Here is a 15,356-nt window from a genome sequence, read left to right as displayed (position 1 = left end):
TCGAGGAAAAATGAAAAAGAAGCTATCAAACTTGTTTCTGTTCCTCTGCATTGAGACCTATTGTCCAGCCCTTGAGACTAAGGGTTTAACCATGCCCAACTGCTAAATGTGGGTCTCTGGAAGGTGAGCCCTCAGGAGCATAGGACTTGGAGGCAGTTGCTTTCACTTCGTGGCTGTGTGCTTTTTGGTAGGTCTGTGTCTGTTGGCCCCTCTCATGTCTACGGGGAGCAGAGATTTTACTAAGGCTTTTTTCACCCCTGGAACATTCATAATGTTTCTCTTGAATTTATTCCCTGGTACCCAGAGATGATTTGATGCCCGTGGCGGCCTTTGTACCTGTGTGGATGTACAGGGCTCTCTGTCCCTTCCCCTGTTGCGTCCTCTCAGAATAAAAAACTTAATAGCTCTGAGACTGCATGAAACATAGTGGATTTGAAAGTTTCCAGAAGAGTGGGGATAGTGAAAAAGATACATGGGGATGTGTGCAGAGACAGTAAACCTTGTTCCCTTAGGCAGCTGGGCTGTACGTGCCTGTTTTCCTGCTGCTGTAAACCCATATTACAGCCTGGTAATTGAGGGAATGCCTCTAAGGGGTTGGTCTGGGTACTCCTTCTGCAGGCTCAGCTGGGGACTCCTCTAGGGATGTATGTGCTGGCTTCTCTAGAAATCCTCACTTTTCTGGAACTTCAAGGGACATGTTCAAGCATCGAAGGGCCATACAGGGGCAGTGGATGTGTTTGAGCAGTTTGTACAATGAGAGGCTGAGGCACTGTGGCTTGTTTAGCTAGGAGAAGAGAAGGCTTGGGGTATGTGAAGAATGACTTCTGGCAGCCCTCTACCACCTTAAAAGAGGTTAGTGAGCAGGCACAACCGGGCAGTTCATGGTACTGCATGGCTGAAGGAAAAGGGAAAATAATAATCAGTCGAGAGTTTTGACCAAATAAAAGAAACAGATCCCTCACTACGAGGATAATCAAGCATTGGTACAGGACTCAAGAGGTGGGGGAATCCCTGTCCTGAGAGTTTTTCAAGACCCAGTGAGGCAAAGCCTTGAGCAGCCTGGTCCAAATCCAGTATTGACCGTGTTCTGTTCAGAAGTTTTAACAAGAGACATCACAAGGTCCCTTCCCACTTGAGCTGATGGGATACACCTCACCTGGCATTTTTCAGGTATTGATGGTACAAAGGCTTTATTTTATCTTTGTGGTGCTGCTTCTGAAAGATAAAATGCAGCTAAGTGGCAAAGTTTGTCGGATGTGTACTGTGGCATCAATTATGGGCAAAAATACAGTGTGGAATTCTGTGTATATCTAGGATGTGGATCATGCCTCGTCTGAGTCCACATACAATAAATAGAGACCGGGGCTTTGTGCACAGAAATCAGTGTCTGCTTCCCAGGGGAAGCATGTCATGCCACTCTGTTGCCTGTTCACTCTTCAAGATGCTTTTCACTTTCCATTCACTGTCTGTTTCTCTTGTCTATTTATTTGCTTTTTTGGATTTTTATTAAGGAAATGGCACATTTTCTCCACCTCCACGCCGCCAAACCGTCCCTCCTCCAAAACCCAGACGCTCCAAGAAAGGTCTGTGTCACCCACTGCTTCCTCTTTGGTTTTTGCAATAGGATTACAGACTGCGTTGAATTTTTACTACTTGCTTACAGGACCCTCAGATGTTTGTCTCTGTACGACTGCTAGGAAGTGGAAAGAGATTCCATCCCTGCTGGTGTTAAGTCTTTTTTAACAACAGTGATGTCTTTTATAGTTTTGGAGCTTGACCTCTGCGTCCTATTACATCCTTGAGTCATGGTTACTGGCTTAGACTTTGAGTTGCATGAACAGTTTGCTTCTGTTTTTTGCTGCTGTGGTGTTTGTTCTTTTTATTGTTGTTTGTCAGTTATGTGGTGTGGACACTGTTGAAAGACGAATACCCATTGACAAGATGTTTTCTCCCCCCAGCAGAACTGGATAAACAAGAGAAGTACAAGTCTCATCCAGGTAAGAATTGCTCTTTCTTACTGTAAGAAGGGGAATGCTACATTGGCATCGTAATACGGACACTAGTTTTGTGGTCATGGGCCAATCCAACATCCTGTATCATAGAATGGTTGAGTTTGGAAGGGTTCTCTGGAGTCTACCTTGTCCAACCCCTCTGCCAAGCAGGGTCACCTAGCACTTGTTGCACAGGGTCGCATCCAGGCAGGTTTTGAATATCTCCAAAGATGGAGACTCCACAACCTCTCTGGGCAACCTGTTCCAGTGCTCTGTCACCCTTACAGCCAATAAATGTTTCCTCATATTAGGCCGGAACTTCCTGTGTTTCAGTTTGTGCCCGTTGCTTCTTGTCCTGTAGCTGTAGTCCTCATTCAGAGCACTGTACGAGAATGGTCATTCTCAGGAAAGAAGAGTTGTAGTTCTTTAATTTATTAGTGACTGCAGTGGCCTTTGACTAAACAAGGGAGCATTTGGAGGTGAAGGGCACACATGGTTTTGCTTTCCAAGGGCAGGGTAATCTCTTATTCATCTGATGCTGCGATCCCTAAAATCCAAGGTCCCTTGAAGGAGTTCTCTCTATGCTTAGGTGCTCTGTGATTTATTGATGTCAAGAGAGTTCAAGCCTGCAAACTAAACACCTTGCTAACCCATACAATGTTGACCTGAAGCATGGATCAGATCTGTAAGATGAAGGACTGGACAATTTGTGTTTTCTGTAGTGCCAAGCTTTGCTTTTGTAGAGTCAGAGCAGGTCTTTAAGTAATGGGGCTGAGCAGGTAGGTAGTTGTAAAAATGCAGGGTGTCGCCTGCCCTTCCCTTTGTGCTGAGCTTTGTGCCAGTGTGGCTGGACTGCCTGTTGATGTTGTTTAGGGTCTTGCTGTTTCCTTGGCACTTATTTATTCCTCAGGATAATTTTTACATGGAGAAAAGAGAAATGTCCATTCGAGACACTGTAAAGAGACTGCTGTCTTGTGTGTTTGTATTTGTTAGTATATAAAATAAAAAAAAAATAAAACTCCTGTATTTATAGGCAGGATACCAGGATACTGCAAGTGGGGGAAGTCACCGGTTCTGTGATTGTGAGTTAATGCAGGAGATCAGAAAACTGCTTTACCAGATATCTCGGGGTCCTCTAAGACCTCTTGCTCATTCAGTTTCCCCCTTGTATTCATTTTATTCAATTTACTCCCAAGAAGAGTGAAGAGCTGCTGTGTTGTGGTATTTTGTCCTTTGGCTTCCAGCTCAGCATGTTTTGTTATGTTCTTGTCCTCCAGGACAGAAGCATCAGGACTTTGAAGCTGAACTACTTACTCCTCGAAGTATGATGGCTGTTTTTGACTATAATCCTAAGGAGAGCTCCCCAAATGCAGATGCAGAGGTAACCAGCAGCTGCTCAGTCCTCTGATACCTTTCTTTTTCCACTCATTTTTTCTTCTGTCCTGAGACACTTAAGACTTTGGTCAAAACTAAGGTGATTATAGCATGGCAAAATAATGACTAAAACGGTTTGGCTGAAGCCATAAAATATAAAGTTTGCCAATACGTTCTTTCATACATTCCCTAATAACAGCGGTCAGTTATTATTCTGTGAAGAGTATGAAGCAACATACCCCTAATAGTTTTCAGTATTTGTCACTGTGAAGCTATTAGAGCATCTCGTGGCCTTGTAGCATCCTGTAAGTGTTTAGACAGGACTAAACAGCCCCTGCTGCTAGCAACTGATCCGGGGCATCCTGTGGTAAATGGAAATACCTGATTAAAGGTCAGAATTGATTTCTGATACTTATGGTGAACGTGTCTTTATGGAGCATGTCTTTTGTGTTAGCTACCTGTGTAGGTCTTTGTTCAAGCAAGAACACTTAATTCCAATTTAATGGACCAGTCCTTTAAGCTCGGCTTTTCAAGCAGTCTCTACATATAATCCCAACAGGGATTTTGTGGATAAATATGTTTCTGATGGAAAGATTGTAAAGCAAAATCCTTCCAGCAAAAAAGACTTTCTGAATTAGAACATGCTCTGTTTCTGTTCCTCTGTAGCAGCATTGGTCTACTCTGAGCAAACATAGTATAGTAAAAATAATGTATGGCCAAGAGGTGGCGCAATATAGGTAATGCTTGACACCCAATCTGTGTGTTTTATGAACAAGAGAGCCTGCTTCTGAGGACAGAGTATTTTGGGGGTAATGGATTATTTTAGGAGACACAATAAAAACATGCATCAACCAGCATCTACGTAGATATTCACACATCTGACCAAAGAATTTTTTTTTGAGTCCTTGTCAACAAGGTGCAGTTGATATTGCATTATTAGAAGTGTTCCCCATTCAAACTCACAGAAAATTTGGTCACTTGATTTGCTGGAAAGCTGCAGTTGGTGTTTTTGAACCTGCAGCATACCTAATAGGATCAGCTGTGCAGTTCTTTGTGCCTGTAAGTGAAGTTCCCTAGAAGCTGCTTTCTGCTAGGACAAACACTGCCATCAGTAGGAACCTGCAGCCTCAGGAGAGAAATCGAGTACTGGGAACTAAATGAAGTAAATATATCAGAAGTAGGTCTCTTCGAGCCAGTGCTTCCGTGGTTCTGTGAATTGCATGTAAAGACATGTCTTCAATGGGACTTGCCCATTATGCAGCCTGTTGGAGGACTCCGCCTCTTCTATCTTAGAGCAACTGTTTCACTGTAACTGGGGGATTCCTTCCATTAGAAGAGAATACCTATATCATTGGCCTTGGTCTTGTGCTCCAAGGAGTACCCTGAGCATTGCATACAGAACAGTCATCCAAGGTAAAGGGGGATTTAGTGTTTATATTAAAAAGGAAAAAAAAAAAAGGTATTTCTGGTGCTTGTTCAGGTTGTTCGTGGCACCCCTTTCTAGAACAGGTGGTAGGTACCATTTTGAAGTTCTATTAAAATTGGTTTATGAGACAAATTTTGCTGTTATCCTACTTTATGAAATGCTTCCTTAACACCGAATTCCACAGTTTCCCAGGTTGGTTGTTCTGCGTTCTGTTCCTGCAAGTCTTATCACAATGGCCTCCCTCACTCATGGTGAGATTGTGCAAGCAGCCCAGGGCAACCTTGAGAAATTCCAGGCAGTGTTCCTCCTGTGACCATCGTTTCCTTTTGTTCATTGCAGGCTGAACTGACTTTCAGCGCAGGGGACATTATCACTGTGTTTGGGTCCATGGATGATGATGGGTTCTATTATGTAAGTATTGGGGTTGGCTAGGTCCTTTGGCTACGTCTGAAATCCTTGGATTCCATCTAGTGGCAGGAGAGCAAAAATTAGGGGACAAAATGTTCTGCTGCAACATGTGAACACATGCCTCCTTAGAATAAGCAGGTTGTTTCTTGCAGTCCATGTTCCTCCTCTAAACCTAATATTCCAAACGGTTCTGAGTTTCTTTCTTGGACTAAATTGACTGCAGGTTTCCCAAAGCCTAAGATGCGTTTACTGCACATACATCAGTTGCATCAGCATCTGCTACAAGCTGATTTGTCGCCAAGGACTCTGACACATGGTCTTATCCAGGACAGGAGGCTAAAATGGTAATATAAGAATAAAACGTATGCTGATCCCCATCCTGCCACACATCAACATACCAACTTCAACAAACACTGATATCTGTTTAATTTACTACGGATAGCTGGGGACTGTGCCTGCCAACAAGCTGTGTGTTAGACGCGTTTCTTAGCCCTTGGATCATCCCTCTTTTCCTGCACAGAAAACAGTATGCATTCATACATCAAAGTTGAGGTTCACCACTAGGTAAAGTCTGAAGGCATTGTTACAAATGTTTTGTTTGACTTCCTTCATGGCGTTGGTCAGACAACATTGCTAGGGTTGTTTTGTCTCACCCAGCTACCTCTTGCTGAACTAGAGACAAATTTTTGGAAAGACAGCCAAGCTTGGTTTTGAGCTCCAGATGTCAGTGAGCATAAAGACAAGGCCTACAGGGCATTGTACTAGCAGTACTTCATTCTTAAAAAAATTAAATACCAGAACAAATGAAAGGCCTTTAGGAATCCTGTGGCACAATCATGTTCCAGTTGCTTCCAGGTTATTAGTGGAAATTTTTTGAGTTTGTAAAGTGCAAATAGTCTTCATAGTCTACAACTTAGAGGTGTCTGTCCATGCTGTTGGAATACATTTGTCATAGCTTGCCATCATCTTTTCTTCCTTTACACTCGTGTGTTTTTGCATTTTGAATTGTTCCACAACTAAGCAAGAATGTGAGTTGTGAAACTTACTGAGGATGCTTCCAACATGAATGTGTTCCTGGGCTTCTCTCAGGCCATAGCATAGCCTTCTCGGAATGGGGCTGCTCCTCTATTTATTTTTCCATCAGCCAGGAAACCTGATATGGGAACTGAACGTTGATCTTTCAGGGAGAGCTGAACCAACAAAGAGGGCTTGTCCCATCTAACTTCTTGGAAGCTGTAACTTCAGATGGAGGCATGGTTGAGGAACTTCATTCAAAAGATAAAGATGCTTTTCCACTGAGTTCTGAGAGCCAGGTAAGATTGTGAGACTCTGCATAGTACAGACAACCAAGCTGTGACATGGTTGGAGAGTGGGTGTTGCACAGCATGCAGCATCTGATGGAGTGATTTAAATTATTGCATGTAGCTTGATTCATCCCATGGGAGCTCAGAAGTTTAGAAGGGAGCACCAGGAGCTCTTCTTAAAGACTTAGTCCTTAGAACCTTCAGTTCTTCTCAGGGAGGTTATTATACTGGCCCGTAAAAGTGTGGAAGAGCAGGCCTAGATTGGCTTTGAGGCAATCCTTAAGGAAGTATGTGGTCCTAAATCCTCCTCTGTCAAACTCTTCACTGGTGTCACCCTAGCTTTCTATCTCTCTGCAGTGTCATTTGTGTTATTTTTCATTCTCTGCTCCTCCTTTACTCACTTCCCACCTACCTTTCTTCAAATGCTGCCTGGACTTCCACAAGCTCTACCTACAGTCCCCTCTTTTGCTTCCTGGCATTTGAAGCTTTGTTGGTGTAATGTTTGTCCCACAGCCTCAATGTCTTCTTACGAGGGAAAGTGGCAGGACTGCCTCAGAAATAAGATTTGAGGGTAGTTTGCTGGATCATCTTCTAAACCCAGAAGTGGTTTTGGTCCCTTATGCTTGCCTGTTTTGGATACTCAGTCACTTTGATCTCAGCCAACAAGGGCTGGTCCTTGCTGAGCAATCAGAGAAGTTAATGAGCTGTTACTACCAGGGTTTAGCAGCTATGAGGTTACACAGATCTAACTTTCTGGGTGGAAACAAGTATTCAGAGTGGATTTTCTTCTCCAGTTCCCCTATCAGAACAATGGACTCTTCACAAATTATCCATCTATGAGAACAGAGGGTGCCAAAGGAGACCGGAACCAGTACAATTATAGCAGGCTGAATTCATAGTACAGCTTATTGTGGACCTGACATCCTCTCTGGCATTGATCAGCAAGGGCCTGTTTCACGTGTTGGGGGGTCATTATTCCATCCCCAGCCTGGGCCCCAGAATTTGTTCAAAAAAAATAATGATAAATAATAGGAAATTCAGCGAACCTTCAGGGTTCAGAGAGCTGCCATTTGTAAATGGTATTCTACTGAAGAGGGGTAAGAGAAACCAACAAGGCTGATAAACAGAGGGACATACACAATAAATCCGTCTGATCCACTGCTGAGCAGGGAGCACAAGCTGCTCCTCCTTGATGCTTTATAGTTTGCTGCTGCTCCCCTCCCCTCTCCCCTTTCCACTGGGGCTGGGTTCAGCAGGAGTTGACTGTTCGCCTGGACACAGCAGTTTGGCCCAGATATCCTTGGATGCTCAAAGCTGTAATTTTTCTTCTGTGATTCATGACACCTTTTTTAAACAGGAATACCTCTCAAACATGATAAACCCTCATAATAGAGACATATTTCAGGCTTGCCTAGCCTTCAGTTCATTTGTGTTTCTATGTCAGAGATCCAACAGAGCTTTTCATTGCATTTGATCACACTTCGGGTTTGCAGAGCAGGAAGCTGTTGCCTTAGGCCAGGATAGATTTGGTAGCTCTGTCACTTGGCCAATCCATGAGCCGCTGTTCCTTGTGAAGTCTGGGAACTTGGAAAGTTCGGTTCTTGATGATTAAGCCAATTTTGTGTCATTGGGAGTCCACATTAACTATGCAAGCATGACTTTCTGTTGTCTGTTTCTGCGTGGTGGCAGACAGTTTCCTGTCCTGCTGCCTCCCTGCTTCACCAGCACACCTGACCTGGGTGATTCTGGCTTAGCACTCTTAATTATGTGCAGTCCTGCTTGTGCTTTGCAGTCCAGCTCCATCTAAACAGCTTCCAAATAGGAAATGTTTGCCCCCTTGTAAAAGCAGTATATTTATCCTGCTCATAACCAAGCTTGTACTAGATAACTACATTTAGTTACGTTTAGTGAGTCCTGAGAAGAGACCTTACCCACTGAGTTTTTGGCTGTGTCATATCAATTACAGCATCCCGACCTATGAGCAAAACGATGGGTAAGGCAAGAAGGAACATGTTCTCCTATAGAAAACACGTATTTTAAGGGCCATCCCCGAGCTGTCATAAACTGAGTGATACAGCCAAGCATGAGGCTTTCCAAACTCTGTCATATTCATTCCGCAGAGTTTAGGAACGTGCTAGTTAAGTGTGTTTTTGGCATGTATATGTAGGCAGAACACATACAGCTGCTCCTGTTTCAGATGAGATGGGGCGAGTGGACAGGGCTTATGCAAAAAATCACCAAAGACAAAAGATGCATGGCAGCCTCTAGAGAAGTATTGTTTGAATGTTCTGGGACAAAGCATAGCAAAAGTCTCCCAACAAATTTGCCAGCTTCGTCTTGAGACCTAACACATCAGCGAGCATGCATACTCACCATGGTATTAACATCAGAGCTTTGGATTGTATTAAAGCTAGTTCCAGTCTTAACAGAAGCTTCTCCAGCATGACCACGAGTGATTTTAAAATCACCTGTAACTTCTTGGATTTAAAGTTTTCACCATGTGTGTTCTTCCCATTTCCCTTCTCCTTGATGCTATGCCAAAGGCCTGAGAGTAAGGACAATTAACTTTCCAAATTGAACTGGGGAAGGTGAATTATTAGAATTATTTCTGAGTAAATCTTAAAATGCTGGCATCTGAAAAAGGTGAAGCGGTTTGACTTTCAAAGTAACATCGTTTCAGTATTAGACCCAGCAACAAAAAATGCAGTACAAAGAGGAGTATCCAAGAAGTTATGATCACAAGCTAGGGCGCTGAAGCACTCATGTTCACCAGCTACGAGCAGTTTACCTTAATGCTGCAGCTATTGAATGAATATTTTTGCCTCACTAATATGCAGTTTCTGTCAAAGACTGTTTGTAAAGCAACTTCAAAAAGTATTCAGTTCTAATTGATTTCATGTATTTATTTCTGCCATGGCGGTTCTTTTCTTCAGAGAATGAGGAAGAGAAGAGTCCAGTGATAGATATGAATGATACATAGAGAGCAACCATGTAAGTTTGTGTGAGAAGATCTCTTCATTTTCCCACCCAGCCTAGCCTATTAAAGGGTCCTGCACTTGCAATTTACTCCTGTTCTTGCTTGTAGTTCGACAGGCTGGTTTGGGGTTCTGCTACCAAGTCCAGCTTCAAACCCTCTGGTGGCAGATCTTTACCTGCCAAGTTGGTTCTGTATTAAAGAGAAGCCACGTTCAGCATATGAAGTGCAGTTTGGAACAATTATCTGGTGGTTTTGGGGACCACGATGGGACTGTAGTAGTACTGGATATTCAGGTTTAGAAAAGACCTGCTTTGTAATTCAGCCTCGCCATTCTACCACTGTTCAAGCACATCAGCAACAAGAACCTCACGTAGCCTTTGCAGAATCCTGCTCAGGCTGAGCACCCCCCATGTTCAGTCTGTTTTTTTTTCACTTCTTGAAACGCCCCCATACACCATCAACTTAAGAAAGTAGCAACACTTAGTCCCTAAAACCAGCCTAGTCTGGATAATTGTTCTGTCTGACAATTTTGGGGTTGGGGGGTGAGATCCCTGATTTTGGGTGGCAGTGGGAGGAGATCTGTGGTTTTTCTTCCTTTCAAACATTGTTTTCCAGAAGTTATACAAGTCAATACCCGAGAGAGCATTGAAAAGTGTCCCCTGAAAACTAACGTGACTCTTCTGTTTATCAACCCCAATAGCTTTATCAGGATCTTCACAGAATCACAGAATGGTTTGGGTTGGAAGGGACTTTAAAGATCATCTAATTCCAACCCCCCTGTTATGGTCAGGGACACCTCCCACTAGATCAGGTTGCTCAAAGCCCCATCCAACCTGGCCTTGAACACTTCCAGGGACGGGGCATCCACAGCTTGCCAGAGCAGTTTTTCCTTTAAGTTTCTCTTAGGGAAGAATCCCTTGTTTTTCGTGTCATGTGTCTCCGACCAGATGAATCTGTGAACTGGTTCTGTTGCTTTTCTGCCATACAGAGACCTCTGAGAATATCTGCACATGCTTGTGTGTGAGTGCCTCTGTGTATAGAAATCTGCCTGGGCATCGTGTACCATAGCTGGAAATAAGAAGGACTTGCAGCCACAAAGACTGGAAACTGCTAGTCGTTTCCTTTTAACTGTTTGATGTTTGATAATGATATTGATACTGTGCTATCCTTATTACAGTAAATAATGGTGTCATTCGTGAATTGGTCTGGGTACCTGCCGCTCGTTTTGCCTGCAGTCTTTCATGCCTAGCTCAACAGGAGAAATTGCGTCAGGTTTGTTGGGCCACTTCAGATCTGCCCTAAAACTGTTCCACCTTTGCCAGAAAAATGGTTTCCAGCAGCGCATGGGCTCCAAGCCTTTGCTGCCCTGGCTGTGCAGGGACCTTCACATTGCTCCCACGTCCTCTGGTTCTGCTAAGCCACAGACCAAGGTGTGAACTTCATACGGAAGATTGTTTCACAGCAGCATAACGTCGTTCTCTGGGAGGAGCAGAAATCACAGCTACTTTTCACGTTCTTCATCACGGAGGAGGTGGGCTGCTGAAACAGCCATGGGGTGATAGAGTGGGGCTGCATTTGCTTGTAACCCTAGGAAACTTTAAATAAGCGAACCGACAGCACATAAAGTGCTATAGCTATGGCAGTGATGGTATGTCTGTGCATCTGCTTCATTCAGCAGTGTTCGCCAGGAGCACTATGGGACCAGAGCACATCTACTCCTGCCAGTGAGCTACAAGCAGCTGCTGCTGTGGTTCTGACACATTTCATCTGCTGGGCTCGTCTTTGCTCTTCAGCAGTGCTTCTTCCCCGGGTGGGGCATCCTGCTGCCTTTGTTACTAACTCATTTTCCCTGATGGAGCTGTGGCTGCTTACAGACCCTTAATGAGCATGCACACAACTCTCCCTGACCTAGTGGGACCCAAGCAGAGAAAATGTGCTCGCTCTTGGCACAGCTCTAGCACATGTCATGGGTTCTGGGGACTGCCAAGGTAGGATATACAGCTGGGAGCCCAGAAAATTAGTTCTCTGTCAGGCATGTGAAAGCTGTGTGGAAGAGAAGGCAATGGGACAAGGGCTCTCCTAGGCTTCAGCAACCCAGAACCCCTTCCCTGGTGAACTTTGCAACTTCTTGGGAAAGTGTGCCATGCCAGATCAGAAGTGGTCACCGTCCATACAGCAAGGAAGAGGAGATTGTGTAAAGCAGAAGTCTTCTGCCAGAAACTGACCTCACATCAGCATGTTCTGAAGAGAAAGCTGAACCCAGGACCAGGGCACTTCGTGATTTCCAAAAGGAGCAGCGTACAGTGAATCATTTGGAGCTGTAGATCCTAGTTAATATTCTGAAATACTCAGGTTGCTTAGGAATACATCAGTTGCTTTGTGCCACATGATTCAAGACTTCCCTGTGTCCTGCTCCATCACCACGTTCTTGGTTTTTTTTCCATTATTGGAACTGCTGGAGAGAATCAGATGCTTTCTGACCCTCCTGTGACTAGATTTGATGGATGCGGAGCAGCCTTGCAAGGGTCTAAATTTCTGACCATGACAGAGCACAGTCACTGTTGCAGAAGCCTCCCAGCTTAGCCAGCCTCCTTGAACTTCTGAGGTCTTGCACAGCCCTTGTTCTTACTGGGTTGTTTTTCTTAATGGCCTATCCCAGAGTGTGCTGGGAGCCCACCAGTCTCCCCTGGCCGCAAGCAGCCAGCAGGCATAATGGGATGCATCGCTACCTTTCTATCCTTGCACTGAGAAGGTGCTTAACATAGTTTCTTCAGCTGTGAAGCAACATCTTTCCAGAGGTCCTCAGTGGGGGCATTTCTGATGTAGCCTAAAGTTAAAGCCCAAAGTTAAAGGATTTTGGAATGTCTGAGGTCAGGCAGTGTCTTGGTGGGGGTATAAAACACTTTACTGGAAACTTCCTAACTGATTCTGCAGCTGCACAAAGGAGCTGAGCCTTGCAGGTTGCAGGACAGACTGGTGGGGAGAAGGCAGGGTTCTCTGGCTGAGGTTTGTGTTGGTGTCTTGTCCTTCTTCAAGTCTAACTTCTACTTTTTCTTTTTTTTTTTTCTCTTTTCCTGCTCAGTTAAATCCAGATGGGTCTGTTGATCAAAGCGACTTCTCACCAACTCCTCCTACTGAACCACCTTCCTGCCTTGCCACAGGCGAGCAGTGTCCAGAGCAGGCATCGCTGGCCATTCTCAAATGCAGTGATTTACCTGGTCAGAGTAAAAAGAAGAGAGGCTTCTTCTTCAAAGGAAAAAAGCTCTTCAAAAAACTTGGGTCCAGTAAGAAAAACTAACAAAGGATTTATTGTTAGGAGTAGGCTGCCTGTGCAGTCCACGCAGGCACTGAAAATTCAGGAGAAGCCCTCTGCAATAAGCTGATTAGAGTATTTTCATAGGGGAGAAGTGTATATTGAATAGAGAAAACTCTTCAGTGGGTCTGTGAGCTGTGATCTCTGCTGAGAGCCCACTGGCAGTGGCTCTGAACAGTGTCACAGCACCGAGGTGTGTGAGGCCTCAGCTCTAGGATACAGCTACCTCCACAGTAGTGTGTCCTGCTCCATGCAGCCCTCAATGCACCAGTTCTCTGTAAATATTTTAATTTTAAAAATATATTCTGGCTGTAAGTTAGCTAAATGGCTTTTCCCAGCAAAGCCCCAGCCCCTTAGGAAGAGCTCCCTTGTACTACACCCCTCGGTATTTCTCTGGTCCAAAGGAGGTTGTGTCAAGTCCTTCACTTCCTGCAAAGAAAATTTACACTCTTCTGTTGCTGTGAACCCTCTTTGCTGTCTCTGGGCTGAAAAGTGAGTTATTTGTACTGTAAATATGCAGCTGTGCCTAGGAGCATCCCACACTGCCTCAGTCATGTTTCAGCGTGAGGATTCTTTTCCAACCTTAATGATTCTACGATTCCCATGGAGGAAGGAGCGATACCCACAAAGGGAGTCGATACTTCCACCTGTAGCGTGGGCTGCTGTAAGCTGCTCTTGGCTGGTTCACCTTGACCACACACTGGCTGGGGACTCTGCCTTATTTATTTATTTGTTTATTTATTTATTTATTTATTTATTTTGTCCGCCTCTTTCACAGTTTTATTTGGCTGTTTCAGTGGGCTGCTCCTCAGTTGGAGCTTGGTTGGAGCGTAGAGCTGGGGATGGAGAGTTTGCAGCTATTTTCATATGAGATGTGTTCCTTCAGTTAAGACACATCCCTTCCTAAGCCACGGAGAGTTTTGTACTACATGGTTTCTACCCTTTTCAGTGTTTCTTTCTTTGCATGTTTCAATGGGGTACATGTTTTGAGAAAGACAGTTACGTGAGGTATGTGAATGATGCCAGCACAGTGTCCACAAGTGTTGGTGATAAGGTATGTTTTTATTTAATATCAAATTTTATTATAATAAAGTCTATTTTCACAAAAATACATTTTCCTTAAAAAAGCAAAAGATTCATTGTTGCTTATTTGGGGGGGGTGGGAGTGTGGGGGGAGAATAACACTGGTCATTAGCACCTTGAGGATGCGGGAGGAATTTGATATGACAGTGTACCACTATCTTCCTTGATGGACAGTCGTATAGTTGCTTTAGCTATGAATGCTTGCAAGGTTTTCTTAGTATATCTGAAGCAGACATAAGTGATGATGGTCTTCAGCAACCCAGTATCAAGGCCTGCTGGGTCTCTTCTGAGTCCTGAAAGCATGTCAGACCCCATGTCTCCTCTGCCTTGGAGTTTTCCTCCCCTAACAGTTGGGACACTACCTATAGAGCTACAAAGGATATAAGTGTGTTAGAGAGTTTACACAGGAGGGCAACAGAGATGGTGAAAGGCCTAGAGGGCACGGCATAGGAGGAGCAGTTGAGGTGGCTTGGTTTGTTCAGCTTAAAGAAGAGAAGGCAGAGGGGTGACCTCATGGCTGCCTACATCTTCATCCCCTGGGGGAGCAGAGGGTCAGGCACTGATCTCTTCTCTCTGGTGCGCAGTGAGAGGACCTGAGGGAACAGCAGGAAGCTGCCTCAGGGCAGGCTCAGACAGGAGCTGTCAGGAAAAGGTTCTTCCCCAGGAGGCTTGTCAGGCACTGGAACAGGCTCCCCAGGGAAGCGGTCACAGCACCAAAGCTGACAGAGGTCCAGAAGTGCTTGCACAAGGCTCTCAGACATATGGCTTAATTTTCACTAGTTCTGTGTGGAGCCAGGAGTTGGACTCAATGATCCTGGTGGATCCCTTCCAACTTGGGATAATCTATGATTCTGATTCTAATCTTGGTAGCTGCTGCTGCCAGAAGTACCCTCCATGCTGTAACTTATCTTCCACTTACCCTGCCTGGAGGAAGTTGGTTGCTGTTCTAACTGAATTTACCATCTGGAGTTTCCTAAGCAAGTCGTTTGAGGTCTTTTGAAAGAAACGGTTGTTGCACTTACCAGTTCATCAGGGGACTAACGGAAGAACAAAGCCCTTAGAAAAACAGCAGCTGTAACATTTTGGTGTCTGCCCAGAGTTGGTGCCTGCAGGATGGCTCACTCGCTCCGGTACTGCCTTTGTACCTCACAAGGTGAATGTTGTCTCCCTGCTTCCCAGGCACGTGCTGGGCTGCATGCTACCAAGTTGCACTGTTATATACAGACTTCCATTGCATAGTGGAGTCACGCTAATTCAGTTGGTTCCCCCAACACCAGGCAGGCTTTACAGCAAAGCTGAGAGGAGTCCTGAGAAAGGTTTAAGACCTTCAGGTCTTGGTAGGTTAAAAAAAAATAAATACAAGAAACAAAACAGTTCTGCTTTGCACCTTTGGATTTGAATTGCTGCACTGTATCCCAGGTGTTGATGACACTCTTGGTGACACCCAAAGCTCTGGTTTCTTCCTCTGCCAAACTGTGCC

The 15,356-nt window shown here is 44.6% G+C and overlaps 1 protein-coding gene across 1 annotated transcript in view; it reads left to right on the top strand.

Moving 5' to 3' along the window:
* Positions 1 to 13,913, top strand: part of TSPOAP1 (TSPO associated protein 1) — a 55,393-nt gene extending 41,480 nt beyond the window's left edge. Inside the window, exons 22-26 of the mRNA XM_035559213.2 lie at positions 1,962 to 1,997; positions 3,269 to 3,372; positions 5,131 to 5,202; positions 6,384 to 6,512; positions 12,563 to 13,913. Of these exons, the coding sequence (XP_035415106.1) occupies positions 1,962 to 1,997; positions 3,269 to 3,372; positions 5,131 to 5,202; positions 6,384 to 6,512; positions 12,563 to 12,778 (557 nt within the window). The 3' untranslated portion in view covers positions 12,779 to 13,913. The remainder of the gene's footprint in view (positions 1 to 1,961; positions 1,998 to 3,268; positions 3,373 to 5,130; positions 5,203 to 6,383; positions 6,513 to 12,562) is intronic.
* Positions 13,914 to 15,356: the final 1,443 nt, after the last annotated feature.

Source organism: Cygnus atratus, chromosome 20 (genome assembly GCF_013377495.2).
Source record: "Cygnus atratus isolate AKBS03 ecotype Queensland, Australia chromosome 20, CAtr_DNAZoo_HiC_assembly, whole genome shotgun sequence".
Taxonomy (NCBI): Eukaryota; Metazoa; Chordata; class Aves; order Anseriformes; family Anatidae; genus Cygnus; species Cygnus atratus.
Note: the sequence above shows the minus strand (reverse complement) of the source record. Positions and strands in the feature narration are given on the sequence as shown.